Below are 27353 nucleotides of genomic sequence, written 5' to 3'. Positions count from 1 at the left end.
TGTGCGGCCGTCCAGCCTCCATAGACGCATGTGAGCAGCCTGAAAAGCAGCTCGGGGACAAGTTCCCACCACTGTAGGCACCCCTATCTGTAGTTCCTGATGACAGATCCCTTTTCACTTTCCTGTCGGAGTGTAAAACCAAGTTGTGTATACACTACATCCCGTCAGGTGTTCCGGGCGATTTCTATGTTGGGGCTGCGTGCATGCAGCGCGGATGCTAATCTAAAGGGCAATTACTAAGCGTTGCTCTGGGGCATGGCAGCGGCCAAATTTTATTTCCTGGTACATGTCTCGTATCTGCGCTATCGGGAAGCAGTCCATGCCATTGTAACTATGTGAGGAGGCGCAGACTGCGGCCGTTTTACATGGAGATGACCGACCTCTATCGCCCGCATTGCATGTCCATGTTCGACTGGACAATGAGTTGTCTCTACCAGAGACCAGTGGCTTTGTAGCAGAATGTAGCCTTCACAACAAAGGCAGGCGATTCGAGCACTTGCTTCTGGTACATGCGCATGTACATGTGTGCAGGGGCCGCCATATGCAGCAAATAGGTATCCCCACATGTCAAAGAAAACTTGGTCCTTTCAAAATTTTTATCGTATGTTTTGATTACTTGTGAAAAATGAAAAGAAACGGGTATAACTCGATTACAAGGTCGCGTTCAGACGCACATTACAGATCACTTAGTAGCTAGGAGGAACCGAGGCGTAGACGGTCGAGTAGCCAGGAGCGGGGGTGGTCTCGTAGGCGGTGGTGACCTCGGACTCGACAGTCGACTCCTCAGACGGGACGGGGACGGCGGTGTAGCCAGGGGCCTCAGTGGTCTGCTCGGCGGTGGTCTCCTCAACGGTGGTCTCCTCGGCGGTGCTGTAGCCAGGGGCCTCAGTGGTCTGCTCAGTGGTAGTCTCCTCAACAGTGGTCTCGTAGACGGTGGTCTCCTCAACAGTGGTCTCGTAGGCGGTGGTCTCCTCAGCAGTGGTGGTCTCGTAGGCAGTGGTCACCTCCGACTCAACCGAGGACTGGCCCTTGGTGCAGGAGGTGGACTCGGCAGCGGACGACTCCTCAACGGAGGTGGTCTCGTAGGCGGTGGTAGCCTCAGACTCGACGGTCGACTCCTCAGCGGTGCTGTAACCCGGAGCAGAGGTGGTCTCATAGGCAGTGGTCACCTCGGACTCGACAGTTGACTCCTCAGCGGTGCTGTAACCCGGGGCAGGGGTGGTCTCGGCGGGGGTGGTCTCGTAGGCGGTGGTCACCTCCGACTCAACCGAGGACTGGCCCTTGGTGCAGGAGGTGGTCTCGGCAGCAGACGACTCCTCAGCAGAGGTGGTCTCGTAGGCGGTGGTAGCCTCGGACTCGACGGTCGACTCCTCAGCGGTGCTGTAGCCAGGGGCGGGGGTGGTCTCAGCGGGGGTGGTCTCGTAGGCGGTGGTCACCTCCGACTCAACCGAGGACTGACCCTTGGTGCAGGAGGTGGTCTCGGCAGCAGACGACTCCTCAGCGGTGGTGTAGCCAGGAGCGGAAGAGGTCTCGTAGGCAGTGGTGACCTCGGACTCGACCGACGACTCCTCAGCAGTGCTGTAGCCAGGGGCGGGGGTGGTCTCGGCAGGAGCGGTGCTGTAACCAGGGGCAGGGGTGGTCTCTGCGGGGACGGTGGTGTAGCCAGGGGCGGGGGTGGTCTCAGCGGGGACGGTAGTCACCTCGGACTCGACGGTGCTGTAGCCCGGAGCAGGGGTGGTCTCAGCAGGGACGGTGGTGTAGCCCGGAGCAGGGGTGGTCTCGGCGGGGACGGTGGTGTAGCCAGGAGCGGGGGTGGTCTCAGCGGGGACGGTAGTCACCTCGGACTCGACGGTGCTGTAGCCGGGAGCAGGGGTGGTCTCGACAGGAGCGGTGGTGTAGCCCGGAGCAGGGGTGGTCTCGGCGGGGACGGTGGTGTAGCCCGGAGCAGGGGTGGTCTCAGCGGGGACGGTGGTCACCTCGGACTCGACGGTGCTGTAGCCCGGAGCGGGGGTGGTCTTAGCAGGGACGGTAGTGTAGCCAGGGGCGGGGGTGGTCTCGACAGGAGCGGTGCTGTAGCCAGGAGCGGGGGTGGTCTCAGCGGGGACGGTGGTCACCTCGGACTCGACGGTGCTGTAGCCCGGAGCGGGGGTGGTCTTAGCAGGGACGGTAGTGTAGCCAGGGGCGGGGGTGGTCTCGACAGGAGCGGTGCTGTAGCCAGGAGCGGGGGTGGTCTCAGCGGGGACGGTGGTCACCTCGGACTCGACGGTGCTGTAGCCCGGAGCGGGGGTGGTCTTAGCAGGGACGGTAGTGTAGCCCGGAGCAGGAGTGGTCTCGACAGGAGCAGTGCTGTACTGGGGGGCAGCGGTGGTCGGGCGGGGGATGCACTTGGCAGGGGCCGAGCTGGTGGGGGCAACCGGGGTGGTCTCGTGGGCGGTAGTGACCTCGGACTCAACCGACGACGGGGCGGCGGTGCTGTAGCCAGGGGCGGGGGTGGTCACCTCAGCGGAGGTCACCTCAGACTCGACCGACGACTCCTCGGCAGACGACTCCTCAGCAGTGCTGTAGCCAGGAGCGGAGGTGGTCTCGTAGGCGGAGGTCACCTTGGACTCAACCGACGACGGAACGGGGACGGCGGAGTAGCCAGGGGCGACCGGAGTCGACTCCACAACGGTGGTGACAGCGGACTCAACCGAGCTGGGGATCGAGGCAGCCGAGTAGGCCGGAGCGGTGGTGGGGTAGACGTCGATGGGTGCGGTGGTCTGGTAGTTCTGAGCGAACACGGCGGCGGCAAGGGTGGCGATGCCGAAAGTAATCTTCAGAGGGTTCATTTTTGTGTTGGGTAAAAGGGTTCGGGGGAATTAGAGATCCTTCGAAGTGTAAGGGATAGGGAAAGGGCGGGTAGCGAAGAGGGAGGAAGAGGAATAATTAGGAAAGCGAAAAATTGCTAGAGTAAAACTATCGCAATGAGGCGACGCGGGCAAGCACTTTATATATGGCCGCCAAAGCTTGAAGCGTGCATAAAGGGCAGGACGGGTCGACATCAAAACAGCCGGCGCGCCGTTGGGATGACAGATAGCGAATTTCAACAGACATTGGAGGCCTGGAGATGTCCATCAGTAAACACACCTGGCGTCTGCGGCCTGCAGATGGGCGGTCCAGCAGTGCTTCTAATTTCCCAACAGAATAAGAGCACCAATTCGCAATACATGCATCCGGTCCCTCCGATCCTCTTTCTACGGTATAGCAAAATGGAAATTGGGTGAGAAAACTCGAGCTGCCAGTCCGAAGCCAGTGCTGGATTCTGTTTGGCCAGCTGGGCGAAAGAGAATGAGGGATGCGAGTGTGTCGTCTGGAAAACGCACACTACAAAGAGACAAAATACGCCAGCGGATTGGCGATGCTCGACATCAACCACCAACCCCCATACAGGCCTGCATCTGCCCTGCAATAAGGCGGGAGGCGGCGATACCGGCCTGGCCGCGAACATGCTCAAGGCTGCTCGGCGATCAGAAAACACCGAGGGCATTGCAGACCAGTGTGGGTCCTCTCCTGCGCCCGCATACTTCCAGCTTCCCTTTTCGTGCTCACTGCAGGGGGACGCCAAAGAAAAATTGCGCGCAAACAAGGTGGTAAAGCGGAGGCATGCCTATCGCTAGAGACTCCTAGAAGAATATTCCAAGCCGGTCTGTAATTGGTCTATCGGTCCCGCTGCAGACTTCGATGTAGGTCGATCACAACACCCCTCTTTGTATCAAACAAATGGTCCAAGGACGCACATAATCCTTTCCTCTTGCACGATAAGACCTGCGGCAACAATGGCGGACAAACTGGGTTGAAGCCCGCCATCGGTATGCACTCCCCAGGTCATGAGAGCTATGTGTGCGCCATGCAATTCCACAGCATACCCATCCAATTCCATGAGACGGCGGTGAGGTGGGCGAATTCATATCCGGACGGCCATTGAGTGGGCTGATAGGCGAAGCAGCGGGGACTGGCTGTCCTTTCAATCCCAGCCACTGTAGCTCAAAAGCTCATAAATAAAAATGTAAATCTGCCCTACTTTGAGGGTACCAGGAGCTGTGCGACATGGTGCCTCCGCGCTGAAATCTGAAGGCCAGGCGACATTCCCGGCCCGAGTTGAGTCAGATACACGCCTCCCCCAAAGAAGTCAGATCTGTCCAATGATGGCTAGAGCCTGCTCGTAGATCGCGTATATCCCAGACGACACAAGCTCAATTTCAAAGTTCAGTTGCATGTTACCCAGGAGGGTGATCACAACAAATCATTTCCCAGATCCAAAAATCAGAGCATGTGGGCGCGCAAACGGTCCGGACCGTACCTGTGGTCAAAATACGCAAACAACGGAAAAAGGCAGTCACTGCTCTGCTACCTTGGAATACTAGCAGGGCTGCAGCGTGCATGCTAGGCAGATGCTGCCCCTTTCTATTTTGTGGCCCAGCCCATGCGAAGCGTATTAGCGAGGATCAAAAGCAGGATAATGACCGGTTTCTGCATGCAATTCCAACCTCACCACCCGCCATCGATAGCAGCTGTCTTTATCATGATGCACTTTTGTTTACGGAATACAGACCACTACACATGTTACTCGCTTATCTGGACCCGGTTCTGCCGGTAGTTTGCTAGGCGGAGTCTATCTGCCGACCACAGCACACCCGCCGCTTCTCCCCAAAACTTGGCAGCTGATTGCTTTGGGCTGTTCTATAAATTTTTCCGCTATGAGGTTTTCACACGCAACGTCGAGATGTTGCCAGTCTCCCAATGCGACTAGGCGCCCTCACTAGCTGGTCTGTTGACAGGAGCTAGCGGGGGTCCAAGCAAATGCGGAGCAGACATTGCATACAACACCAAGCATTCTCTTGTTGCATGAACTAGTGTGTACTATTGCGTGCTGCCACACTTGGCGTGCATAATCGCTAGTTGTTCCGCTTTACTACATTCCGCTTCACGAAACAAAAATAATGTGGCACTAGTTTAGAAGTGTAGCCAGCTCCTGCTTCCGGGCTTCGGCCATCGCGACACACTTTTCGACCAGCTTCCTCTCAACCAGAGCGCCGCGCTTCCAGATGTTAGCCACGGCACTGTCAGTCAGCACGACCAGTACACTGCTCGCCGCCATCTGCTCCTCGGCATCATCAGCATCGGCCACCAAATAGTTGCCATCCAGGACACTCAGTGTTGTCGGATACAGCGCCTCGACCTCCAGCGGCTGCATCTTGCTCTTGTCCGCCGAAACCACACCGCTGACGGCATCGAACTCGACCTTGGGCAGCTGCAGATCGCGCAGCGCTGCCTGCAATGCGACAATCGCTGCATCAAGTACATTGCCGTCATGCTTGATACACACAATGTCAGCATATAAAACCCAGCATGCACGGCCCTCCTCGATGCCCAGGGACTCAACGTCAATAGCGCTCTGGAACAAGCGCGAGATGTGCTCGCTAGCCACCTGTGCCTGCTCACTGGGCGCGCCTGGGCGGAAACGCGCCGAGCACATAGGCGACAGTTCGACGTTTGTCACCAGGTAGCCGGCCTTGGGGGTGCTGACGTCGGGCTCAGAGACCTCGGCCTTGATCCCACACACTACTGTGGTGTTGCCGATGCGCACAGTGGCCGAGCCCTGCGCCGTGCTGATTGTGCTGCGTACAATGTGCGTGGGCCGGAATTGAGCGAATCCGCGGCCGTCGTGCCGCGTGCCCTGCGATAGGAACCGCCGCTGGAACTCGGTCGGATGGATTCGCTCAAACGTCTCTATCGCAAACGACAGCTGCCCCGGCGTTGTTGTTTCTGCTGCGGCCATGTTTATGCCTTCTATTTAATGAATAGGATGGCTGGATGTTGGTGTATATAAATAAAAATGCTAGTCAAATCACTGGATCGTGAAAAAAAATTTTCCAGTTTTAAACCATGGCCAATATTGTGAAACACACGTGTTATGGCTAATGGTGATGGTGCCCTCTCCAGGCCCAGATGCTGCTCGGAGGAATGGAATTCGTATTAGTAAAGTACTGGTCGTATCTCAGTACACTGTCACAGATGACGAAATCAGCGGCGAATCTTCCTGGAGCGGCGAGCCGACCAAATCAACGACCTTGTTCAGGCCATTGATACGGTCCATGCATCTGAGGACTTCGGCATGCCAATCTGACTGCCATACCAAGAACCACTCCGCCAGCGCAGCCGTGACGAATCCCACAGCCAAGCTGACCCACAAGCCGTACAGTCCGATATGCAGCGGGAAGCACAGAGTATAGGCTAGCGGCACAGCGACCAGGTAGAGGGCAATCACGCGGATCACGGCCGCAGCACCCTGGCGCCCTTGCCCGCGTAGAACACCGGTGAGTACATTGGACAGCATATCGAACAGCACAACGACCGCTAGCAGTGGAATGGTCGGAATCAAGCCGCTGATGACAGCCTCGTCTGTAGTGAAGAACTCGGCAATGGCACGGCGGAACAGCAGCATTGCGAGTACAAATGGCATAGTCATGGCCAACACCATGCTCAGGCAGACGTGCGATGACAAATCGGCGCCAAAGGGATTTTGCGCGCCAAGCAGGTTGCCTACTCTGTTCGAGATCACCATGCCCACGTACGATCCAGTTCGTGTCAGTGCGCTCTTTGCCGAGTTCAGCACTGCCTGAATCGCCAGCGCCTCTGTCCCCAGCATCGTCACTGCAATCGTCGCCAGATCAGCAAACCCGTACGAAGCAACCCCCGAGACAGCACAAGGCACTCCTAAAGCAGGAGTAGCACGCGTTAGTGAGATGTGCAGTCGTATTTATGTGCAGTGGCTAGTCTCCGCCTCAGAAGACCTCATGCCCACTGCTGTGGCAACATCGCTTGCTCGCAATTTCAAAAAGTGTTTTGACTTACCTAGCTGTGTAATGAGGCGCACATTGTCGACCCAGTTCGCCCTTGTCCAGTCTCCCCAATGCTGTTTGCTGTCGGTGAAGCAGATGTACAAAACATTGGACGAGAAGTATTGTCACATACGCCATTGTCGAGGCCAGCGGCACGCCTGGATACCCCAGCGATGTACTCGGGTTCCACACAAATACATGAAGAGAAACATACATGGCAGCCAATCCAGCGGCTTCAAAGTACACAGTTGGCCGCATCAGCCCTTGTGCCAAGAGAAACCGCTTCAAGCATGTCTGCACCACTATGCACGGAAAATACAAACACTCAAACCACAAGTAGATCTTGGCGTTGGCAACAACCTCTGGGTCGGTCTTTGCCAGCAGCCGGAATACTACATCTGGATTGAGCCACAGCAACAGCAGAAAGCCATATGATGCTAGGAATACCCACAGCGAGTGCTGGACATATACACCAGTTTTTCTGTGCACGTCGCGCGCGCCAGTGAATGCCTGGCTGCACAGGCTCTCCAGGGCACCGCCAAGGCCGTACATAAACGGGTAGCCGGTCAGGTTGACCACCAGCAGCGCCAGCGATCGGCCCGCCAGCTCCTTTGACCCAATGTGGCCAATAGCGCGCAGCTCAAGCACGCTGGTCCACGAGCGCAGGATGCCGGCGATTGTCATCGGCAGGGCCTTGGTGGCCTGGTACTTTGCTTCGTCCAAGTAGATGTGGTTTTGCCGGGCTTCCTCCTCAATGTCATCATGAGAGTACTGCATTGAAGGCTAAAAGAATGTCTTGGCGAGAGAGTGGGTTTAGATGGAAGTGGAGAAGAAAATGGCCGGCATGAACTCCAGGCGGCCTGGGGAATGGACACCGACAGGCGCCTTGGCCTCCATTTGTCAAACAATGCGGGCAACCAAAAAAGTGGCAGCGTGAGATCATCTACCAGCCAGGAAAAAAGTCACAGCCGGATCAGGCAATCTAATTTTCTCTGTTTGGCCCGAGGGGATGACGAGGCAGCTACCCGCAGCCAGATTCCCCCTCCCAGGGTTTCGCCTGCAGAGCGGCACTCTTCCCGCATTTGAATTGAGTGAGCTTTGTATTCATTTGGTTTCTGGTTCTATTAAACTCATCCTAGTTCAAATTTCACGCAGTTCTAGTTTCAAATCTAGCATTCTTTATGAGTGACGTGCCAGCAAACAAACGCCTCAGGATGACGTCTTCCGTAACTGCACCCCATGGGACCGGCATTGAACTAACAGTGTGCGGGCCGCCCCAGCTTGACTCGTTCGTAGTCTCTGAGTACCTGGGCGGATACACACCGCAAATCAAGATCCGGCGTGCGCTGCAAATGGGTCGACGGTGCCCGGAGCTGGCACTCGAGGCCTACCAGATTGCATACAACGAGCTTGTGCAGAATACCCTGGATGTGGAGACGGCCAAGATTGTAGCAAAGTTCATCCAGGACTTGGACAGCTCCTTTATCAGAGACACTGCATGGGAGGACGATGCGCGGCGCACGAGCCACGACGAACAGGAAAACCTGCGTGTCCAGATTGAGTCGAACATGAAGCAGCATTTGATGAAGGATGCGAGCCAAGGGCAGGCAGCATTGGCCAACCTGTACGAGCGCATGGGGCTTTTCGGACAAGGCAACCGCATCGTACTTGAAGGCACGTGACTATTGCACATCGCTGCAGGACCAGGCAGATATGTCGGCAAAGGCAGCATATACCGGCGCATCCATTATGCGCTGGGCACAGGTGTCGAACTACGCCAACAAGGCGCTGTCTACGAGCAAGACGCCCAACGATGAGGCCAACGTTGGTTTGCGGCTCCTGGTGCTGCAAGGCTGATATGGGTGAGGGCAAGTGGAGCGATGTTGCGCGGAACGTTGGTTTGCTGAATTATGAGTCAGCAAACACGTCGCAGGTTGTGACCCCCATGGACATTGCGCTCTACGGCACGCTGGCGGGCCTGGCGTCGTTGTCGCGCGATGAAATCAAGGACATGCTTATCAACAACACCCAGTTCCGCAAGTTCTTGGAGCACTTGCCGGTGTGCCTCGAACTACTGCAGCTATTCTACCGGTCGCAGTACACCAGCGCGCTGGCCAAGCTCGACCAGACTATGTCGCTGGCGCGCATTGACATGGTTCTGGCGCTGCAAGTTGACAAGCTTTTGTCAAAGATCAGGGTGAATATTCTGGTGCTGTATACCCAGCCATTTGCGTCGACGCGTCTCGAGAGCATGGCCAAGGCGCTGAGGTTTGGCACAGCGAGCGAGCTGGAGCGCGAGCTGGCGAGCTTGATCTCATCCGGCCGCATCAAGGCGCGTATTGATTTGGTGAACGGCTTCTTGATCAGCTACAAGGTTGAGCCGCGCGACTTGGCCCTGCAGAAGGTCGAGAAGATGTACAAGACATTCAGCGACCAGAGCGAGCTGCTGCTGGCCCGTGTCATGTTCCTGGAAGAGGAAACCGCAAACACGCCCAAGTCTTCCAGGCGATAAGCTGAAAGGGCCGTTGCTGAATGGATGGACTTTATTGAACTCTTTCATATATTGGGCACATTTATTGTAGGAAGATATCATCCAAGTAGCAGGATAGAAACCCGGCCTCAAGTCTTGGAGTATCTTGAACCGGTTCTCAATGTATTGGTATCATGGTGATAATTAGATGATGGAATGTTTGACATTCCTTTGTTTAGTTACTAGAAATACTCTGCTCGCGATGCGAGTTCGGCTGCTAGTCAGCATGGGTTGACATGTCGATAAGAGCATCACGGCGAACCGGTCATTTGAACGTGTCGGATGGTTGTTGGTGCAATGTCGATCATGGACATCTCCCACCTTGGTGGCCTGCTCAGCGCAGACGCTTCAGTGCTGGTTCGCTGCTGCTGGCAGCAGAATCGCCTGCTGCTGCACGCCTCTTGTGCGGGTTCTTTGTTTCAGGGGTGGCATCAAAAGCATTGGCAGCAATGGCCGTAGAGCGACGGAACCGTTCAAGAATACTGCCTGAATCACAGAGTGACTGGAAAACGAGTCTGAAGTTTCGAACTGCTGCGAGATCGCGGTTCAAGAGCTAAGACAAATAGGCCCGCCTGTATTGTGCCATGGCCTGCTTACATGACTCGCTTGTACAGCGGAGAAGGCCATGGCACTTCACAGTTGGGTTCTTTGATCTCTGGTAGGGCTGCAGGTTGGGAACATGCCGGAATGTCTGCTGCAGTGGCCTCAGTTGCATCTGATGGCATCTTCGCTGCTTCGCGTGCAGCCTTCTTGGCCAATTTTTCACCCTTTTCTGCTGCTTTCCTTGCCTCTGTTGCTGCCCTCTTTGCTGCGTTGATCTTGGTAACCCCCTCACGTGTTTTCGAAATAAACACCTGCTTGATTATTTGCTTGTCTAAGCGCACATGGCCTGGGATCCATGATGTCCGCAGAGGCAAGCATTGGGGGGGGAGACTTGCCAAGCTGCTCATTCTCAATAAGCTGGCATAGGCGAATGTATGCACGCAGATGCTTAAGCGGATTTACCTTGGCATCATAGTATTGGCTGTCTTTGGCGAATCTGTGCTTGGTATCATAGGCATTAAGGACTGGTGCCAGCTTGTTGTAGATTGCAAGCATTGGTGGGGTGAGCACACTGAGATCAGGGTGCCTAGAGGCAACTGCCTGGTGGAGCTTCTGTGCAGGTGTATAAATACACACTTGATATGCATTATTGAACTCAGCCTTAGACATATTGCCCATTGTACTATGCAGTGTGTTTTTGCAGCTGTGAATATCAATCAATTTGGCTAGAATCCACTGTAGGCAAGTGCCATAGTGCAACACAATGTTGTTCTTATATGCTGTTAGCAGCTTGGTGTCAACATATGTCACTACCTGATTCATTTCACATATGCCATGTAGCTCGATATCACCATTATGTAATAGATAATCATAAATATGATATCTAACTACATCACTGAAATCTGTGCTTGACAGTTCTGACCTGTCCTTCTGGTTGACAAAATCCTCGGCAGATATGACAGTCTTCGCCTTCAGGTTGCGATAAATGAATAAATAAGTAGAACAAAAGAATCCCTTTTTCACAAATGTTGCAGGGTCAAAGGCATCATCGTCAGCTAGTTGATGGAGTAATATCCATCGTGCAAGCATGTATGTATGCTCTTTGATGATATTGACGCTGTGTACAAATTGCTCTAGGTGGGGCAACATAGAATCATGGAAGCCAATACCACCAAGTGATGTCTTTATGACAGTAGTGCTGCAGGTAATATTCATTTGAGAAATTCAATAGGCAAGTAAGAAGAGAAATGATGCTGTTCAGTTTTGCTTTATTGCGTATGCATAGCATTAAGAACGTTTTATTAAAGATGATCTGGCTTGCATGGTTCTTGGGGCCCTTAGCACTGATACAGTCTCTTGGATCAGTCTATACAGACTGGGTCCATTGTGACCCAAATACTACTGCTTACGTATGTTCATAAGACAAATCAATTTATAAAATAAATCTACAAATATTGCATAACCACCAGAAGAGCTATATGGCCTTATTCAATAGGTGCTCATAAATAAACATCCTAAGAGTGTTGCGCAGCCGGTGATGACCACCATGATGACACCATGGAAGTTATTAGGCCGACCAACAATGAGAGCAGCTCTTGCACTGAACCAATGGAGATATCTAGTGGAGACCTGTGACCACTACAATACCAGCTTGTCGCCCTGGTTTCACCGATGAGGTCAGATGCCGCACAAGATCAAAAGGAGTTTACAGAGCAAGCCACCCAAACTCGCTTCGAGGTTTAAAAGTTTTATCTTTTAACCAATTAAATAGCTTCTAGCGGACGGTCGGATACTTTTAAACTGTAAAATCTTATATATAGGTAAAGATACTTGCAGCCGAGCTCGCATCGCGAGCAAAGTAATTCAAGTATGCAGTTTATGTAAAGTCAGAAAGGCAAATTAGTACATACTCATATTCCAACACCTGAATGGAGAACATCAGAGCCTAAGACCATTACTGAACACAACATTTAATCCACTTCTGTGCTCTCTAGCTTATTGCCGACCGATTCAGTATAATATATCGGCTGGATTTATGATGTGTTATCTTCCACTGGCACTTTCTTTTCTCTGATGATGCATTCATTGGCGGCACCGATGGGTAGCGCAAATTAGCCACCATTGCTGCAGACATTGAGGCCATATGCACTCCGATATTAGCACCAACGGAAACAGGACAGCAATATGTAACCAGCATGTTTGTGATGATGTATTAGGACCTCAAAAAAGATATAAACTGGATTAGTGCTCGGCGTCCAGGAAAGTCCACGGCAGTTCAAAGGAACACGAAGGGAGTAAAGTCACTCAAAATGCTCTGGAATTCGTGCATATCAAACGCATCCTCCTTCTTTCCGCCCTTGCCAGCGCGCTGAGAGACCCTGGAGCTGGTCTCTAGGTATGCGTAGAAATCGCTGAGGCTCTGCTTAATCTTGCCAGCCTGCTTCGGGTTCGGCTTGACAAGCAGGGGCAGGAAATCCGGGGGAATACCGTACCGCAGGATGCTCTCGACAAAGACCCTGAGGGCCTTGATGTGGACCCAGGCCGCGAACACGTCGGAGAAGCTGCCCTTGCACCACTCGGAGATGTTCGCCAATAGCTCCTCCTCCTGCTCGACAATCTCCATGGCGTGCAGGCGGTCCTGCTCGAGCTGCTGCTCGTCGAACTCAAAGTCACGCACAATGAACCTGGCGTCGCGCGCCTTGTTGCGTGAACTCATCGAGCACGCGCTTAAACACAATGGCCGAGAACAGCGAGTATTCGGAGTCCTCAGCGATCAGCTGCGAGGACCGCGGGACGACCATGTCGGTCAGGCGCTCGTACGAGTTCCGCCACTGCTTGGTCAGGGTCCTGGGCACGGCCACAAACACGGTCTGCAGGTAGTCCGAGCCCACCAGGCAGTGCTCGCGCCTCACTATGCCGCCCAGGGCCTTGACCGAGAGATTGCCTGTCTGCTTGCGCTTGACTGTGGCCAGCGAGTTCTTGATCGCATTGTACTGCGTCAGCTTCGTTTTCAGCGCTGCGTCAATTGCCCCCATGTCTTCGGCGATCTGGTCGACTATCTCGACCAGCGAGCGGTCGGCGCGGTATTTCGACGTGTTCCACGAAAAGGTCTTCAGGTACTGGTCGACGGTCTTGTCGTCGACGGTCACCAGCGAGGACAGCTCAGCGTTGCTCGCTGACGTCAGGTTGCGCAGGGTGTCGAGCAGCTTGCCCGTCATCGACTCGTACGAGGTGTCGAACTTGCTTAGCTCGTCCGAGAGACGCACCAGGGCATCCAGGGTCCCGATCCGGAACTGCGGCAGAGAAAAGTCGTAGAGCTCGGAATCGACCACCTTTGACTTTACATCGCGCCAGGCAATGTGGCCGTCGCCGTGCGCCGGGACCGAGAGAAGCCAGTATACCGCCATGTGGAATCTTGTGCTGTATAGGTAATATGGAGTATAGTGGATAAGTGGAATAGTGAGGTTGGTGAATTTGCAAAGATGAGGTAGCCAGGAACGGCGTTTGGAGGAGGGCGTGTTTCCAAGGCAGCTGTGATGGCCAAGCGGTGCATATCTCGACTCGGTTCGGCTCGGTAGGGTTTGGATTTTTTTTTTCTTGTTGGCCGTGACGACCACTCGAGTATATTTCTTTTTCTCCACTGCTCCAACTGCTTACAAATTCACACTTTTCCCCCTCTTGCATTTGAAAGCTATGGCCGACACAGCAACCAAGACCTCGAGTGGGTCGGAGCGAGAGAACGCGCCGGTGAACATAATCATGATTGGCATGGCGGGGTCTGGCAAAACAACGCTGATGCAGCGGATCAACGCATACCTGCACGAGCGCAAGACGCCGCCGTACGTGCTGAACCTGGACCCGGCGGTCAGCAAGCTGCCGTTCCAGGCGAACATCGACATCCGCGACACAGTAGACTACAAGCAGGTGATGAAAGAGTACAATCTCGGGCCCAACGGTGGGATCCTGACGTCGCTGAACCTGTTCACGACCAAGCTCGACCAGGTGATGCAGATTGTGGACAAGCGGGCAGCAACGACAAAGTACTTTCTGTACGATACGCCGGGGCAGATTGAGATCTTCACGTGGTCGGCGTCGGGAGCAATCATCACAAACTCGGTCGCAGCGACCTACCCGACGGTGGTCGTGTATGTGGTGGATACGCCGCGCACTGCCAACCCGGCGACGTTCATGTCGAATATGATGTATGCGTGCTCGATTCTGTACAAGACGCAGCTGCCGTTCCTCGTGGCGTTCAACAAGACCGACGTGGTGTCGCATGATTTCGCGGTCTCCTGGATGAACGACTTTGAGGAGTTCCAGAAGGCGCTGATGCGGCAGGAGGAGGGGTATATGAACTCGCTGATGAACTCGATGAGTCTGGTGCTGGACGAGTTCTACGCGCATCTGCGCGTCGCTGGCGTGTCGGCAATGACGGGCCAGGGGATCGATGGGCTGTTTGAGAAGATCGACGAGGCCGTCGACGAGTACTACGAGACGTATCGGCCGCACCTGCAGAAGCAGATTGAGAAGAAGCGCGAGGAGGAGCGCGAGAAGAAGGCGGATGACCTGAAGCGGCTGCTCAAGGACCTGTCGGTCAGCGAGGGCAAGGAAGTGGATATCTGAAAAAGTGGAAAAATAAAGTGGGCTAACTTGCACGTGGTAGCGGGCATTGGAAAAAAAATATAGTGTGACAGGTTTTGTGCAGCAGCGAGAAAAAAAAACAAAAATCTGCTTCTCGTTTTTGCGCTTGTTTATCTCGTATCTTTTTCAATTAGAATTCACTACAATGCAGTGGACTATGGCCAGGTCGGTGGGTGTGCGCCCGCTCCTGGCAGCGTCCCGGCGACCTGCAGCGTCCCGTATCAGTTCGCTGCTCCACCAGACCCCCTACAGACTCGCAACCCCCGCCCGCCCCCTCACAAGCCTAGCGGCAACGGTCCCCCACGGGCACCAGGAAGGCAGCCATTCTGGGCAGTCCAGAGGCAAGCGCAGCCTCTGGATGCCAGTGGGAATCATGGGCGGTATCGCCATAGCATACGGAGCCAAGCGCACCAGCCTGCACTGCGACGCGCCAGCCATGCACGCCAGCACGCGGCTCCAGATCCTGCACGCGCAGTCATCGCCAAAAGAGCTGCAGCAACAGAAGCGGCAGATGCAGCAGAAATCGGACAGCTCGCTGGTGGCCAGCATCGTGCGGCTGCTGGCGCCAGAGCTGTGGCTGTTTCTGGGCGTGGCGCTGACGGCGGTGGGGGCGGCGGTGGTCAGCCTGTGGACGCCGGTGGTGACGGGGGATCTTATAAACGTGATTGCGCGCAGCGTGAAGCTGGCGGGGGAGATGGACGAGTCGATTCTGGCGGCGCTGCGGTCACCGGCGCGCAAGCTGTTTGTGCTGTTTTTCACCAACGGGCTTCTGACGTTTGCACACACGACGCTGGTGACGGTTCTGGGAGAGCGGCTGGGGCTACGCTTGCATGCATTGGCAATGGAGACGCTGCTGGCGCAGGACCTGGCGTTCTTCGACCGCACGCAGTCGGGCGAGCTGGTGGCGCGGCTGACGTCTGATATTGGCGAGTTCCAGTCGACGTTCAAGAAGCTGGTGACGCAAGGGCTGAAGTCTCTGACGCTGTCCATGGGCGTCGCGTACCAGCTGTTCCGGCTGTCGACGCCGCTGACGCTGACGTTGCTGGCGACCATGCCGCCGGCGTACCTGGGGCTGGTTCTGTACGGGCGGTTCCTGCGGGTGCTGCGGCGGCAGGCGAAGGACTGGGAGGCGGTGTCGGCGGGCGTTGCGGGCGAGGCCATGGCGAACATCCGCACCGTGCGGGCGCTGGCAGCCGAGGACGCGGAGCTTTTGCTGTACCGGTCGGCGCGCAACGAGAGCTCCAAGGCCAGCAGCCTGTTTGGCATGCACATGGGGGTGTTCCGCGGCCTGACCAACACGTCGATCGGCGCCATGGTTCTGGTGGTGCTGTATAATGGCGGGCGCCTGGTTGCGCGCGGCGACATGTCGCCCGGCGACCTGATGGCCTTTATGATTGCCACGCAGTCGGCGCAGCGCGCGCTGGACTCGCTGGGCGCCCTGCTGGGCCAGACGGTCAAGGCGAAGAGCGCGGTGGGCCGGGTGATGGAGATCCTGCGGCTGAAGCCGAGCATTCCAAGGACCGGCGGCGTGCGGCTGGGCGAGATATCGGGGCACGTGCGCTTCATGGACGTCGACTTTAGCTACCCGTCGCGCCCCAACGCGCACGTCCTGCAGGGCTTTCAATCTGGACGTGCCTGCGGGCGAGGTCGTTGCACTGTGCGGGCAGTCGGGCTCGGGCAAATCGACGGTGGCGGCGCTTCTGGAGCGCTTCTACGATCCCAGCGCGGGCGAGATCTGGCTGGACGCGTGTCCGCTGACCAAGCTGGACGCGTCGTGGCTGCGCACGCAAATCGGGTATATCCCGCAGGACCCGGCGCTGTTTTCGACGTCGATCCGCGAGAACCTGCGTATGGCGCGGCCCAATGCCAGCGACCAGGAGATCGAGGATGCGTGTCGCCAGGCGAACGCCCACGAGTTCATCAGCCAGTTCCCGCACGCCTACGAGACGGTGGTGGGCGAGCGCGGCGCGCTGCTGTCGGGCGGCCAGAAGCAGCGCATTGCCATCGCCAGGGCTATTTTGCGCGACCCGCGGATCCTGGTACTGGACGAGGCCACCAGCGCTTTGGACGCTGAGAGCGAGCGCCTGGTGCAGGCGGCGCTGGACCGCCTGATGGTTGGCCGCACAGTGCTGGTCATTGCCCATCGCCTGACCACCATCCGCAATGCCGACCGCATCGTCGTCATGGGCAAGGTGCCCGGACACATCATCGAGCAGGGGTCGCACACGCAGCTGCTGGCCAAGAGGGGCGCCTACTACAAGCTCTACAACGACATGGCCGACAACGAGCAATAGTGGTAGATAGAACATGTGGTTAAAAAAAGACAGAAAAATTAGAAATGTTATTTTTAAGCGCCGGGCGGTCGTGGCGATGACGCCGACGACTGCATCTGCGGGCTGGACACCACCTCGCCCTTCTCCATCAGCAGCGACTTGAGCAGCGACTTTTCGATCCGCAGCTCCTTGATCACTGTCTTGAGCTGGTCTGTTTCCCTCATGTACCGGCTCTCCATGTCGTCGATACGGCGCCTGAGCTCTGCGTTCTCTGCGCGCAGCTCGCCCAGGCTCTCAGGCGTGTGATTGGTCAGCGCTATTATCGACGACCGCCGCGTCTCCGGTACATGCTCGTTGCTATAAACCGACCCGCGCCGGCTGTCGCCTTGGTCATGGTTATCAGGCACCCGCACCGCCAATGCCGGCAGCTCACCCGTGTCCGCCAGGTGCGGCAATGTGGGGCGCATCAGACCTCCCCCGCCTGCCATTGGTGGTGGCGGCTGGGGCGGCGATGTGCTCTGTGGGGATGAAAACACTGTGGGCTTTGCCACACTGGTCGGCCCCAGGTACTGCTGCGGCTGGGTGTAACCCTGCGGCGGAGGCAGCCGTGGGCCTTGCTTTGCCGGCTTGTTATCAGCCTGTGGCGAGCCGTCGCGTGCCCGGTACCGATCCAGATGCGATGTGACCGCCAGCGAGTGCCGCCGCGGCGGGCCAAACTCGAGCGGCGGCAATCGCAGTCCCGCAGGCGGCGGTGGCGGTGCCAAGTGCCCGGCTGGCGGAGCCCCGCTGCTGATTCCCAGACTGTTTGCGGGTGGCTTCCACTGTGTGGCCTCTGCTCCAGGCGTATTGGTGCTGGGCCGGAACTGCTGTGGCGGCGGCGGCGACTTGCCTGCAACTCCCGGTGCAGGCGGTGCGAGCCGCGTCGAGCCGCCCGGGGGATAGTACGCCTGCCGCTGCTGCTGCTGGGGCTGTGGTGTCTGCATCGAGAACGTGGCCATCGAGTGCGGCAGCTTCGGCGCCTGCTGCAGATACTGAGCCGGTGGACCGCCCAGTGGTGGACCCGGCTGCTGTGCCGGCTGTGGGGGCGGCGGCGGCGGCGGCGGCGGCGCTCCAAACCGCTCCTGCATGCGTCGCAGCATGGCCTCATCGGCTGCAATGCTGGGCCGGCTGGTCCAGTGCGTCCACGCCTGCGGAGCGCCCTGCGGCTGGCTGGTGGTTGATGCGCGCCGCTGCTCCATCAGCATGACAGGCGCCGCCCTTGAGCCGCGGCTCGTCGTTCTTGTGCATCACGGCTGTGCGCGCGCGCTTGGCTGCCTGGCTGCACGCGTGGAAGTTTTCGGCCCGCATGTGCCGGTTCAGCGCGTCGAGCCGTGCGAACGACCGCCCGCAGTTGGTGCATGTGTGTGGCTTCTCGCCCGTGTGCAGCTTCATGTGCCGCTTCAGGTCGTGCTGCCGCCGGAACGGCGTCTGGCAGATCGGGCACTGGAACGGCCGCTCTGTCGAGTGTGTCAGCGCATGCGATTTCAGGTTATGCTGCCGGCTGAACGTCAGGTCGCACTGGTCGCACGCATACGGCTTCCACCGCTGCTCCCTTCGCCGCCCCGTCCCGCCCCGACTCGTCGCCATCGGACTCGTCGCTGTGCAATCCCCGCTTCACTCCGCGACCCACAGACTCGCCTGCGCTGGTCGGTGTCGATGGCGAAAGCCCGCCTGCCGTCTGATCGTATGACAGTGGGTGTGGTGATGCTGCTCCGGACCGGCTCGCGCCCATGCGAAGCTGGTTCAGTTGCCCAGCCAGCCCGTGTGCTGGGTACCGCCCGTGCGGCGGGCTGTATGCCCCCAGCGGCGCCTTGGCACCACCAATACCCACACCCATATCCACAGAGTGCCGCCGGTAGAACCCGTCGCCGTTCTCGTACCCGCCGTCAAACACCCCTGACCGCCCCACCGCCGTCTTCTCGGGATGCCCAGACCCGCGGCGCATGCCGCTGAATCCTGCGGATCCTGTACCAGCTAACAAGCGCCGCCGGCCCCGGCAATCGCTCCTGCCGCTGCCCCGCCTGCCCCTGGTACCCGCCCATATTGCTGCCTGCTATCGGCGCCTGTTGTGTAGAGGTAGCGGCTGTGGCCTTTGGGGGCTGTGAGAACGGCGACGGCGTGCCAAACCCCGACAGCGACTGCAGTCCAGGCGCTGCTTGTTCTGGTTTCGACATTTAAAAGCTTTTTTTTTGGTCCGCGAATTCGCCCTGTTATTGCGTCGGTGAAAGGGTAAGGAAAAACAAGAGTCCACGGCGTTGTCTATGGGAAATATAAAAGTGTAGATATCAAGTGTGGAAAAAAAGGCCAAAAATAAAAAGGAGCAAGGATTACAGAGGAGAAATGGGGGACCAAAAGAGGGATTCGCTGGCCAGAAGTGGCACTAGGAGAAAAAGGTCCTCGGCCCTAGGCCGAGCTTCCCATGCAAAAGAGCATGCAAGAGTGGCACGCTCAGTATTCCGCCACCCCGTGTGAGAAACCACTTTTTTCCTTATTGCCCCGCCTCTCATATTGCTCAATGTGTGGCGAACGAAAACAACTCGAGCGACAACACGAAAATATTGGCCAGTAAATCGACAAGAAGAAGAAAAATATAAAAAAAAGCCGCCCCTCATTAAACGTCCTCCATCCCCCCACCATGCATTTTTCGCTTTCCCAGCGTTCTAGCTCCTTTCCACGTCTTCTGCACGTATATTGCCAGAAAACATTGGACCGCATCTACTTCCTGCTGGAAGAGAAAAGTAACAGTCGTGATCTCCCCCATTTTTCCAGGCACACCAGGACGCTTCCTTATCAGCACCCCCAATGCCTATTATCTTACCTTACTATACACGAACCCTTGTATGTGGATGCCAAAGGAAAAAGCACGGGTTTATTGAAAGTCACGAAGAATGCAAGGGGTGAGAGTAGAGGAGTTTTGCAGGCCACCCTTCATTTGCTGCCCTCGAGCATCCCCCCTACTTTTATGTCACACCAGCGAAAGGCGAGCGCGCTCTGTTTGCCGAGTGCATGGAAAAATAAGGGAGGCGCTGGTCAACTCGTCCAACCCACACATTTTCCAGGCTCGTATAACCAGGAGCACGAAAGCCACATCAATAGCAACGGCGCCTTGCCACTGGACAGCAGAAAATTACTGGTGGTGTACAGAGCCGAGGCGCAAATCACCCACTCGGCATTGTTTTCCTCCTCCTCCTCCGGCCAGAGATACACAGATGCTCCGCTGGTAAGATGAGCCTATGCAGCGCCAATCTGGGTTCCCCATGTATTGGCTGCATAGCGCGTGGCCCATGAGAGGCAAGCAGCTTTTGTTGTCTTTTTTGTCGGGCTGCTCAGCCCTATACTGAGAGAGAGAAGCTGGCGTCCTGCACCTGCAACAGCACCGTGCGATCTGCGGTCCACGTCAGCTTTGCCACCGCCATCAGCGAGGAAATCGGCAACTCGTCTACATCGGCTCATCATTGAGGCGCCAGGCCACACCCGGAAATTAGCAACATCAGCAGCTTTTCATATCACTCGCTATTTCCTTCACTCTCGGTACTTACCAGCATGGCCCAGGAAATCTGCCGGGATCACCATTGTCTTGCTCGGGGTCACGGTGCCACCGGCATTGTTCTGCCCCTCGTCATTCGCCCAGAACAACGTCTTTGCAAACATCGCCAAGGCGCTGGGCGCCGGATCCCAGATGCTCAGCACGCCGTTGCCCAGCGTAAACGACGCGACCCGGTCGCCCCTGGGCGAAATCGCCACGGCTGCGACCGGCGACGCCGCACCGCTATCATACACGGCCGTACGCGTCGCCGTGCGTAAATCGAAGGTCGTACAGAGGCCGTCAATGCACCCGGCCACAAGGCACTGCGACTCGCTGTGGAACGACACCCACGGATACGCCTTCACCAGCCCCTGCAGTGCCGCCCCGGCTGCCGCTATCAGCGCCTTGCGCAGCGTCGCGCGCTTTGGATCTATCGCCTGCACGATCGCGGCCACCAGCCCGCCCAGGAACGGGTACATGTGCGCTGGGTACTTCTGCGTCACCAGCCCGATCACCTGCAGCGCCCCGCGACGCTCCCGCACACTCTCGCTGGCCTGCAGGATCTCCACAATCGTGCTGTTGATCAGAGACGTGTCCTGCCGCGCAGATCCGCAGCAGCGCCGACTTGGCCAGCACGATCAGATTGAACGACACCGCCCCGCCCTGCTCCCCCGCGCGCCGAGCCGGTGAGCTCCCCCGCCGCACATGCCGCCGCCGGTGCGCTGGGCGCGGCGCCCGCCCGCCCATCGTCCCGGGATCCGTGGCATTGGCTGCACTGCTGCTGTCGCTCTGCCCAACCTCTTCGTCGTCCAGCGCCTTCTTCGCCTGCATTGTGATGGCCGCTCGCGCAGTACTCGAGACGCCCTGGGGACTGCCTGCATGCGGCCCCTCGGGCTTGGCACCCGCCACTATTTCTGCCGGCTTGGCACTGCTCCCCAGATCGCTCGGCGGCACTGCCCGCGACGACTTGCGTGAAGCCGGCACGCTGCCCAGGCCAGCCAGATTAGGCCCCCGACATCGACCGGTGCGGCGTCGCTGCAGCGCCCAACCCGAGGCCCTCCTCGGTGATGCTGGTCATGATGCGCAGCAACCACCGGATCACCATCTGGCAGTCCAGATAAGGCTTGAATGTGTTGAACCCGCGCGCCAAAAGCTCCGCTGCCACCATACGCGCCTTCACACCCGACCGCTCGCTCACCAGCAGCGCCTGCAGCATCGACGCCGCCATGCTGCGCGCTGTCAGCGGCAGTAGCGCCGGGAAATCAGCCCCAATCACGCATACAATTGTCAGCGCACACAGCTCCTTCGGCATCGACCATCCCAGGCGTACACCGGGCCACTACAATTAGGCTGTCAGTATGGTATCGAAACAAATATATTGCTGCTCGCCTATTCTGTTGATTGTCTGCCAACTTACATAGTGACGACCAGTAGAACAACTCTGCCCGCCGAAGCTTCTCCTGCGCCCCATGAATCGCCGACAAAAACAATGTCCGCGCTGCTCGCTGCAAGTTTGCTACAATAACAAAAGCGGCGCTTTTATGAGTTTTCCCTTCTCCCTCTATCGCCCGCATATGGCGGCTAGTGATCTGCATCCGATTGTTGTTCCTTACCATTAGATGACTGCCAATATTCCGCCAGCGTCAGCAGCGACAGAGGCTTGAACCTCATGCCAACCTCGCTGGGCAGCCGCCCCACGTAGTAGTTTATGATCTCCACCGCCTTGCGCTCATTACCTACACAAATGCGCTTAATAATTATCGCAATAAGCCCCTTCATTCAGCCGCCCATTTTATTTGGGCAAATCGCTTCGACGCACATGCCCATGTTGTGCCTGGCCAGCAGCTCTTAGTCGGCTGCCAGCCATATGGTGTGAACTAGTACTGATTATGTCTGTGAAGCCGGAGCCCCTAGGGATAAGGGGCTGGCGTGCCAACAGCAGAGCGCTTAGGGCGTCGTGTTGGCTCTCGTCTATTTACACCTAGACTTCTTTGCCATGGCTGTAACCCGACATGGGGATACGTGGCTCGTCCTGCGGGCTTCACAATAAGGCAGTTCAAACCTGCAATTGGCCAGCAGCTCGTGATGCACACACGCAGATCAGCGAGGCTCAGTTCCTGTTTATGAATAGCCATATACAGGTCTCAGGAGGCCCAGGCCTGCCCCTCGCAGGGACATGGTCATTGTGGCCAATCTGCGTCCCTCACTAGAGAGCCCCAAGGGCGGGCCGCCGGGTTTCCCAAAGGCTTCCAGCACATCAGTCCACAATACCCAGTCCACATGTAGCAACACATCCTTCCCGGCTTACCTTGCAACACACCGCGCGCCAGGACCAAAATAGCCAGCATGCGCTGCGAATTGAGCAGCGACGACACGCACCAGCTGGCGCGCCGGTGCTTCCACGAGTGCGGGAACAGCACTGTATGCACATCCCGCTGCTTATTGCTGATCGCCAAGGAAATGTTTGCCCTCGGCGGCTGCATGCCAAACACCTTCCGCTTGATCCGGTCCAGCTCGTCTGACACGCCCCATGTAAACAGCGCCGACAGCAGCATCAGGCTGGTGTTCAGCGGCTGCAGTGCCGATCGCCCGTCTGAGTGCCTGCGCAGCTCCTTGTCCAGAATCTGCCCCACTTCGGAAATGGACGTGCCGTCGGGGATCAAGCGCGTCACCAATGCCTGCAGCTGCGTGATCTCGAAAATCCATCAGCAGCACCGAGGACCGCCCACCCCATGCCGACCCGCGTCCGTACGACGACAGCTGCTGCACACCGGCCCAGTGGCTCGCTGCGCTGCTGCTGAGCGGCCCAAACGACGAGGCCATGGGCGAGTGTCCACGGGCCAGGCTGATTGAGAAGCTCGGGTACCTGCCATGCTGCCGCTGCTGGCCGGAATCATCACACATCGTATCGGAAATGTGGCCGAGCTCTATGTGCTGCTTCGACTCGTCGGAGTACTGCAGTACCAGGTCGCCCGAGTCGCCGCGCAACGTCAGCCTCGCCACATGCTCGTGGTACGGCGCAGTCACATATACACGGTCCAGATAGTTCATTGAAATGAGCGTGGTCGAGTTGTCTGACCCAATGGCCAGAATGTGCGACTTTAGAAGCGCCTCCATCTCCATATGCCGCTCAGTGTCGTGCCAGACCACCGGCTGCTTGGTGGGCAAAATCCCACATAGCTGTACCACCGGCGCCGACTGCGATGGCAGCGTGTTCAGCAGCTTGCCGGTAATTGCGTCCCAGATGCGGATTGTCAGGTCTTTGCTTGCGCTGACCAGGAGGTTGTGTGAGCACATTTGGCACCCAGTGCTGTCGGCATCGTCAGCGCTATCGTCCGGTACTTGCGCGTCGTCTCCCGTATTGCAGTAGTCGCATTCGCTATCGCCCATCGCCGACCATTCATATAGTGCCGTGATAGCCGCTGTGTGTCCAAGCAGTTCCAATGGCTTCGCCGGGCCATCCACACTGCCAATCATGGCCACCGGCGATGTGATCAGAATCTTGCCTGTGTCGCACCCCAGCGCAATGCTGCCAGACTTCGTCACCAGCGTGCTGGTTGTGTTTAGCTCCGACACCACATGCTCGAGCCACTGTCTCCACAGCTCATCCATACCGAACAGAACTGGCTTGCTCATCCAGCTCTTGGCTGTCACGTCCGGCGACTCTGGGTGCGGGTTGTTTGCACTGCCCGCGACCATCGACGGCGGCACTGGGAAAACAACCGACAGCGTCTGTCGATTACGGTCGCTAGTATACGACACAAAAATGTTGGTCCGCCCAGCCATGCGGCTCGTTGCTGTCATCGCCTGGTTCAGCGACGCGTCATCTGGGATCGAGTCCAGCGACGACACCACACACATCGGCCGTTCTCCTGTCTTGTCATGATGCAGCGCCTTCGTCAGGTGCATGCCGGCGCTACCTCCCTCGACAGTGAACGACGAGCACACGCTGAAGATATTGCCGGTGGCATCCCAGAAGATAATATCGGATCTTGCCAAAAACGCCCCTCCAACAAATGGCGCGTTGGCATTACGCTGAGCCTTCCACCGCAGCAGCTCGTGCAATTCATTGTCACGCGACGCAAACAGCCTGACAATGCCTGGCGACACTGCCAGAAACTCATCATCGTTGAACGGGTTGATGACCAGGCTCTCAATGGCAAACTCTTCGCCCAGCGACGCAAACGTCGATTCGAGATAGAACATCGGCTCACGGGCGCCATTGCCTTCAGCCTCCGAGTCCGAGGCCACGCTGTCTGCTGCCGACTCTGGGCTGCTGACGCCCATGCCGAGTTCCACCAGGCTGGCGAGCGTCGGGCTGTTGGCGCGGCTAAACACATCGCGCTGCGCCAGCCCAAACTCGTCGTAGCTCCATATCCTCACCACGCCGTCGCTTGCGCATGTAATCAGCTCGCTGCGGAAATGGTCCTTGCGCTTGCGAACCGCCAGCGAGCTAAGCCATTCTGGGTGCGGCAGATTCCACTCGTAGACAAGCTCCAGCGACGGGTAGCTCAGCACGTACACGGCACCGCCCTCACCCACGATAAACAGCAGATCCTCGCCCGACGACTCATAGTCGACTGCCTGCACATTGATTGACGTTCGGGCGGATGTTCTGCAGTGCTGTACGTGTGCGCGCAATGCACCGGCCGTCGTCGGCGCCCCAGACTACCACGCTGCCATCGTCGGCCACGCTGATGATCGTGTCCTGGCTGCCGTCCCGCATTGGCGAATCTATCTGTGCTACCTTCAGTACCGAGATCGGGACTCTGGTGACCCGCCAGCAGCGACTTTGGATACAGGCTCAGTTGTGTGGTGTTATCGGTGGTACGTGGCACCAATTCGTAAAGCCAAATGTTGCCATCGCTGTGGCCGCAGGCAATGCCGCCCTCAACGGCTGCTACTGCGGTCACCTTTGTTGTCTGTGTCGGATTGGCAGTTGCATTCCAGGCTGCAAGCTTTATATGCAACGATGACATTTCCGTTTCAAAAATTTAAGGGAGTAAAAGATAGAATAGCCGAACAAAAGAGCAGAGAAGGGGCTGGTGAATAATGCGCGCACGCTTGTCGCACAGCCATTTTTCCTGCTCGCTAATACCGATGATGACGTCTAATTAAACCTTGTTCGCCTGTCGTGGTTGAAACGGCTCACATGCTGTTCAGCTTGATTGGAAGCGCACAGGTGGAGGTTTAGAACCAGCCTCTCAGCTCAGGTATTTTCTTAGACCTTTTTTATTTTATTTCTTTTAACACACTTTCAATTTGCAAGCTCAATGCAACAGCCTCTGCCAAATCCACAGCCAGACACACCCGCACAGAACCCCTCCCTGGCCTCCGCTGTGAAGCCCCACGACTAAGCTACTGCCGGCGATGCCGCAGCGTGCTATGTTCCGGCCCTCAAGCATCAGCGTGATGTGGTCTGCATCCGATACAGCCCTGGACCACAGCACCGGCCGGAAGATCTCAGCAAAGACGCAGACACGATCAATGTCAACCAGCAAGTCGAGCGTGTCGCCGTTGTCACAACACGAGCGTGAGCGCATCTATGCTGCAGAAAACTGGGAGAACGAGAGGATGGACGAGCTGACGCGCGAGATTCGCAAGCTGATGGGCACAAACACAGCCGCCGACAAGCTAAAGGAAAGAGAGGAGGAGAAAGACCCTGCCAAGACCGGAATATCCGAGCCCACGGCGCTCAGTCACACTCGCAAGAGCAGTAGATACGGCACATCGCTCCTGACTACACCTGCTTCAATTGTGTCGCTGGCAGATAGCTCGGCATCCGGCCACCCGATGCCTGGGTCGGACAGCGTGCTGGACGGTCTAGATCTGAGCCAGCCACTGAATCTGTACAAGGTACCAGACGGTATCATGCAGGTATTCATCATGAGCATCCTGCCCACCACCCCCATCAGCCGCGCCTACGTGGTGGTGACCCTGGGCGACCAGGTATTCCAGACCTCTGTGGCCAGGACACCCAGTGGCAGCTGGAACGAAGGCTTCGAGCTGGTGGTCTCCTACCATATGCAGATCTTTGGCACCATCCATCTGGATGTGTTCTCATCCAACACCTTGCTGCCCGACACACATGTTGGCCGCGCCGAGATCAAAATATCGATGCTGAGCGGGTTCCCCGAGATTTTCACTAGCTACTACGAGATCTGGGAGAAACGGCTTTCGTCATCCACGGTGCCGGAGCAGCGTCAGCGCAAGATCCTGTCAAAGAATCTTGGTGCCCTGCAAGTGCGTGTCAATTACAGGTTCCAGAGTTTTGAGGACCCAGAGCCCGAGATTGCCAAGGTGCGCGGCGCCCACCTCATTGGGACAGTCCCAGGCCAACCTGCCAACCAGACCACAAAGAGCGATGGGCCTAACCCAGCCAACATGTCGATTGAGGATCTGGTCGCTGGATTTGCAAACCAGTATAACCAGTATATCGAGACAGCCAGGCAGCAGGGTACGATGGCGCTGGTTAGCAACCTATCGGTGTCGACAGAATTGCCAGCCTCAATTGGGTTCTCGCAAGTGGATAGCGAGATTTTTGACAATGAGAGCCAAAGCGGGTCGGGCAGTGTACCAAGCACACCAGTAAGTGGAGCTTGTACGGCATCGGGAAACCACACCAAGGCTGCCAGTGCTGGTGGCGGGTGGTTCTCCGACTGGTTCGGAACACAGCCAGCCAGTGTTCCAAAGACAAGCGGGACCACTGCAAAGCCCACTGCCTGCACCGTCAGTGGTACCGGCCTTGGCTCCTTCAACTAGCGACAAAGCAGACCCACTGCTATCAGCCTTTGCGTCGTCATCCAAGCCCGACAGCGACAACAAGACTCTGATGGAGTCGCTAGCAAGCATGTTTATTTCGCAGTCGACATTCAAGGCAATCAAGAGCATAGACCGCCTTGTGACATCATTCAACCAGG

The 27353-nt window shown here is 57.1% G+C and overlaps 12 protein-coding genes across 12 annotated transcripts; 4 read left to right on the top strand and 8 right to left on the bottom strand.

Moving 5' to 3' along the window:
* Positions 1-249: 249 nt before the first annotated feature.
* DL89DRAFT_142901 (uncharacterized protein) lies at positions 250-2955 on the bottom strand. The gene is made up of 2 exons (XM_040883458.1): positions 2253-2955; positions 250-1004 (listed from the first exon to the last, which is right to left on the bottom strand). The coding sequence occupies exons 1-2, from the start codon at positions 2826-2828 to the stop codon at positions 687-689; spliced, it is 894 nt and encodes a 297-aa protein (XP_040744467.1). The 5' UTR covers positions 2829-2955; the 3' UTR covers positions 250-686.
* Positions 2956-4940: 1985 nt separating this feature from the next.
* On the bottom strand, positions 4941-5880 carry DL89DRAFT_266995 (exosome component 8). The gene has a single exon (XM_040887324.1). The coding sequence runs from the start codon at positions 5816-5818 to the stop codon at positions 4988-4990; it is 831 nt and encodes a 276-aa protein (XP_040744466.1). The 5' UTR covers positions 5819-5880; the 3' UTR covers positions 4941-4987.
* A 157-nt stretch (positions 5881-6037) lies between these two features.
* DL89DRAFT_292460 (mate-domain-containing protein) lies at positions 6038-7658 on the bottom strand (the record flags this gene model as incomplete). Its single annotated transcript, XM_040890308.1, has 3 exons — positions 6038-6756; positions 6895-6935; positions 7015-7658. 3 exons carry the CDS (start codon positions 7656-7658, stop codon positions 6038-6040), a joined length of 1404 nt encoding a protein of 467 aa, XP_040744465.1.
* A 356-nt stretch (positions 7659-8014) lies between these two features.
* DL89DRAFT_266993 (uncharacterized protein) lies at positions 8015-9589 on the top strand. Its single transcript, XM_040887323.1, has 3 exons — positions 8015-8442; positions 8513-8705; positions 8734-9589. The coding sequence occupies exons 1-3, from the start codon at positions 8096-8098 to the stop codon at positions 9391-9393; spliced, it is 1200 nt and encodes a 399-aa protein (XP_040744464.1). The 5' UTR covers positions 8015-8095; the 3' UTR covers positions 9394-9589.
* A 2553-nt stretch (positions 9590-12142) lies between these two features.
* Positions 12143-13450, bottom strand: DL89DRAFT_278080 (ATPase V1 complex subunit C). The gene is made up of 2 exons (XM_040889492.1): positions 12678-13450; positions 12143-12652 (listed from the first exon to the last, which is right to left on the bottom strand). The coding sequence occupies exons 1-2, from the start codon at positions 13359-13361 to the stop codon at positions 12230-12232; spliced, it is 1107 nt and encodes a 368-aa protein (XP_040744463.1). The 5' UTR covers positions 13362-13450; the 3' UTR covers positions 12143-12229.
* A 197-nt stretch (positions 13451-13647) lies between these two features.
* On the top strand, positions 13648-14577 carry DL89DRAFT_245679 (GTPase NPA3; the record flags this gene model as incomplete). The annotated part of the gene is made up of 1 exon (XM_040885092.1): positions 13648-14577. The coding sequence occupies one exon, from the start codon at positions 13648-13650 to the stop codon at positions 14575-14577; it is 930 nt and encodes a 309-aa protein (XP_040744462.1).
* A 125-nt stretch (positions 14578-14702) lies between these two features.
* Positions 14703-16917, top strand: DL89DRAFT_266981 (uncharacterized protein). The gene is made up of 2 exons (XM_040887322.1): positions 14703-16182; positions 16211-16917. Exons 1-2 carry the CDS (start codon positions 14741-14743, stop codon positions 16887-16889), a joined length of 2121 nt encoding a protein of 706 aa, XP_040744461.1. The 5' UTR covers positions 14703-14740; the 3' UTR covers positions 16890-16917.
* A 25-nt stretch (positions 16918-16942) lies between these two features.
* On the bottom strand, positions 16943-18112 carry DL89DRAFT_257055 (uncharacterized protein; the record flags this gene model as incomplete). The annotated part of the gene is made up of 1 exon (XM_040885490.1): positions 16943-18112. The coding sequence occupies one exon, from the start codon at positions 18110-18112 to the stop codon at positions 16943-16945; it is 1170 nt and encodes a 389-aa protein (XP_040744460.1).
* Positions 18113-18215: 103 nt separating this feature from the next.
* On the bottom strand, positions 18216-18425 carry DL89DRAFT_213170 (uncharacterized protein; the record flags this gene model as incomplete). The annotated part of the gene is made up of 1 exon (XM_040884238.1): positions 18216-18425. A coding segment is annotated over one exon (210 nt), but the record flags the coding sequence as incomplete, so codon positions are not given.
* A 2211-nt stretch (positions 18426-20636) lies between these two features.
* On the bottom strand, positions 20637-21029 carry DL89DRAFT_215930 (uncharacterized protein; the record flags this gene model as incomplete). Its single annotated transcript, XM_040884299.1, has 1 exon — positions 20637-21029. A coding segment is annotated over one exon (393 nt), but the record flags the coding sequence as incomplete, so codon positions are not given.
* Positions 21030-21090: 61 nt separating this feature from the next.
* Positions 21091-21731, top strand: DL89DRAFT_142644 (uncharacterized protein). Its single transcript, XM_040883455.1, has one exon. The coding sequence runs from the start codon at positions 21269-21271 to the stop codon at positions 21683-21685; it is 417 nt and encodes a 138-aa protein (XP_040744457.1). The 5' UTR covers positions 21091-21268; the 3' UTR covers positions 21686-21731.
* A 909-nt stretch (positions 21732-22640) lies between these two features.
* DL89DRAFT_266980 (uncharacterized protein) lies at positions 22641-25453 on the bottom strand (the record flags this gene model as incomplete). The annotated part of the gene is made up of 26 exons (XM_040887321.1): positions 25202-25453; positions 25034-25176; positions 24952-25002; positions 24917-24927; positions 24817-24886; positions 24770-24777; positions 24685-24736; positions 24580-24642; positions 24529-24552; positions 24468-24489; positions 24371-24440; positions 24291-24349; positions 24254-24260; positions 24177-24223; positions 24120-24143; positions 24088-24098; positions 24026-24060; positions 23729-23986; positions 23620-23704; positions 23581-23586; positions 23461-23550; positions 23398-23439; positions 23300-23376; positions 23246-23278; positions 23149-23224; positions 22641-23126 (listed from the first exon to the last, which is right to left on the bottom strand). Coding segments are annotated over exons 1-26 (2061 nt in total), but the record flags the coding sequence as incomplete, so codon positions are not given.
* Between the last annotated feature and the right edge of the window lie 1900 nt (positions 25454-27353).

The sequence above is a fragment of the Linderina pennispora genome (genome assembly GCF_002104995.1).
Source record: "Linderina pennispora strain ATCC 12442 chromosome Unknown DL89scaffold_5, whole genome shotgun sequence".
Lineage (NCBI taxonomy): Eukaryota > Fungi > Kickxellomycota > Kickxellomycetes > Kickxellales > Kickxellaceae > Linderina > Linderina pennispora.
The sequence above is the reverse complement of the archived record's forward strand: the minus strand, read 5'-3'. Positions and strand labels throughout refer to the sequence as shown.

What these genes read in the sequence shown, in the direction of transcription:
- DL89DRAFT_142901 (XM_040883458.1), bottom strand. Translation starts at nt 2,828, where the DNA reads ATGAACCCTCTGAAGATTACTTTCGGCATCGCCACCCTTGCCGCCGCC. An exon ending in ACAGCACCGTCGAGTCCGAG is followed by an intron (nt 1,005 to 2,252) that starts GTGACCACCGTC and finishes GTTGAGTCGGAG; the next exon opens with GTGACCACTGCCTACGAGAC.
- DL89DRAFT_266995 (XM_040887324.1), bottom strand. Translation starts at nt 5,818, where the DNA reads ATGGCCGCAGCAGAAACAACAACGCCGGGGCAGCTGTCGTTTGCGATA.
- DL89DRAFT_266993 (XM_040887323.1), top strand. Translation starts at nt 8,096, where the DNA reads ATGACGTCTTCCGTAACTGCACCCCATGGGACCGGCATTGAACTAACA. An exon ending in AACCTGCGTGTCCAGATTGA is followed by an intron (nt 8,443 to 8,512) that starts GTCGAACATGAA and finishes AACCTGTACGAG; the next exon opens with CGCATGGGGCTTTTCGGACA. An exon ending in CGCCCAACGATGAGGCCAAC is followed by an intron (nt 8,706 to 8,733) that starts GTTGGTTTGCGG and finishes TGGTGCTGCAAG; the next exon opens with GCTGATATGGGTGAGGGCAA.
- DL89DRAFT_278080 (XM_040889492.1), bottom strand. Translation starts at nt 13,361, where the DNA reads ATGGCGGTATACTGGCTTCTCTCGGTCCCGGCGCACGGCGACGGCCAC. An exon ending in CGGCCATTGTGTTTAAGCGC is followed by an intron (nt 12,653 to 12,677) that starts GTGCTCGATGAG and finishes TCACGCAACAAG; the next exon opens with GCGCGCGACGCCAGGTTCAT.
- DL89DRAFT_266981 (XM_040887322.1), top strand. Translation starts at nt 14,741, where the DNA reads ATGCAGTGGACTATGGCCAGGTCGGTGGGTGTGCGCCCGCTCCTGGCA. An exon ending in GACGTCGACTTTAGCTACCC is followed by an intron (nt 16,183 to 16,210) that starts GTCGCGCCCCAA and finishes CACGTCCTGCAG; the next exon opens with GGCTTTCAATCTGGACGTGC.
- DL89DRAFT_142644 (XM_040883455.1), top strand. Translation starts at nt 21,269, where the DNA reads ATGGCCGCTCGCGCAGTACTCGAGACGCCCTGGGGACTGCCTGCATGC.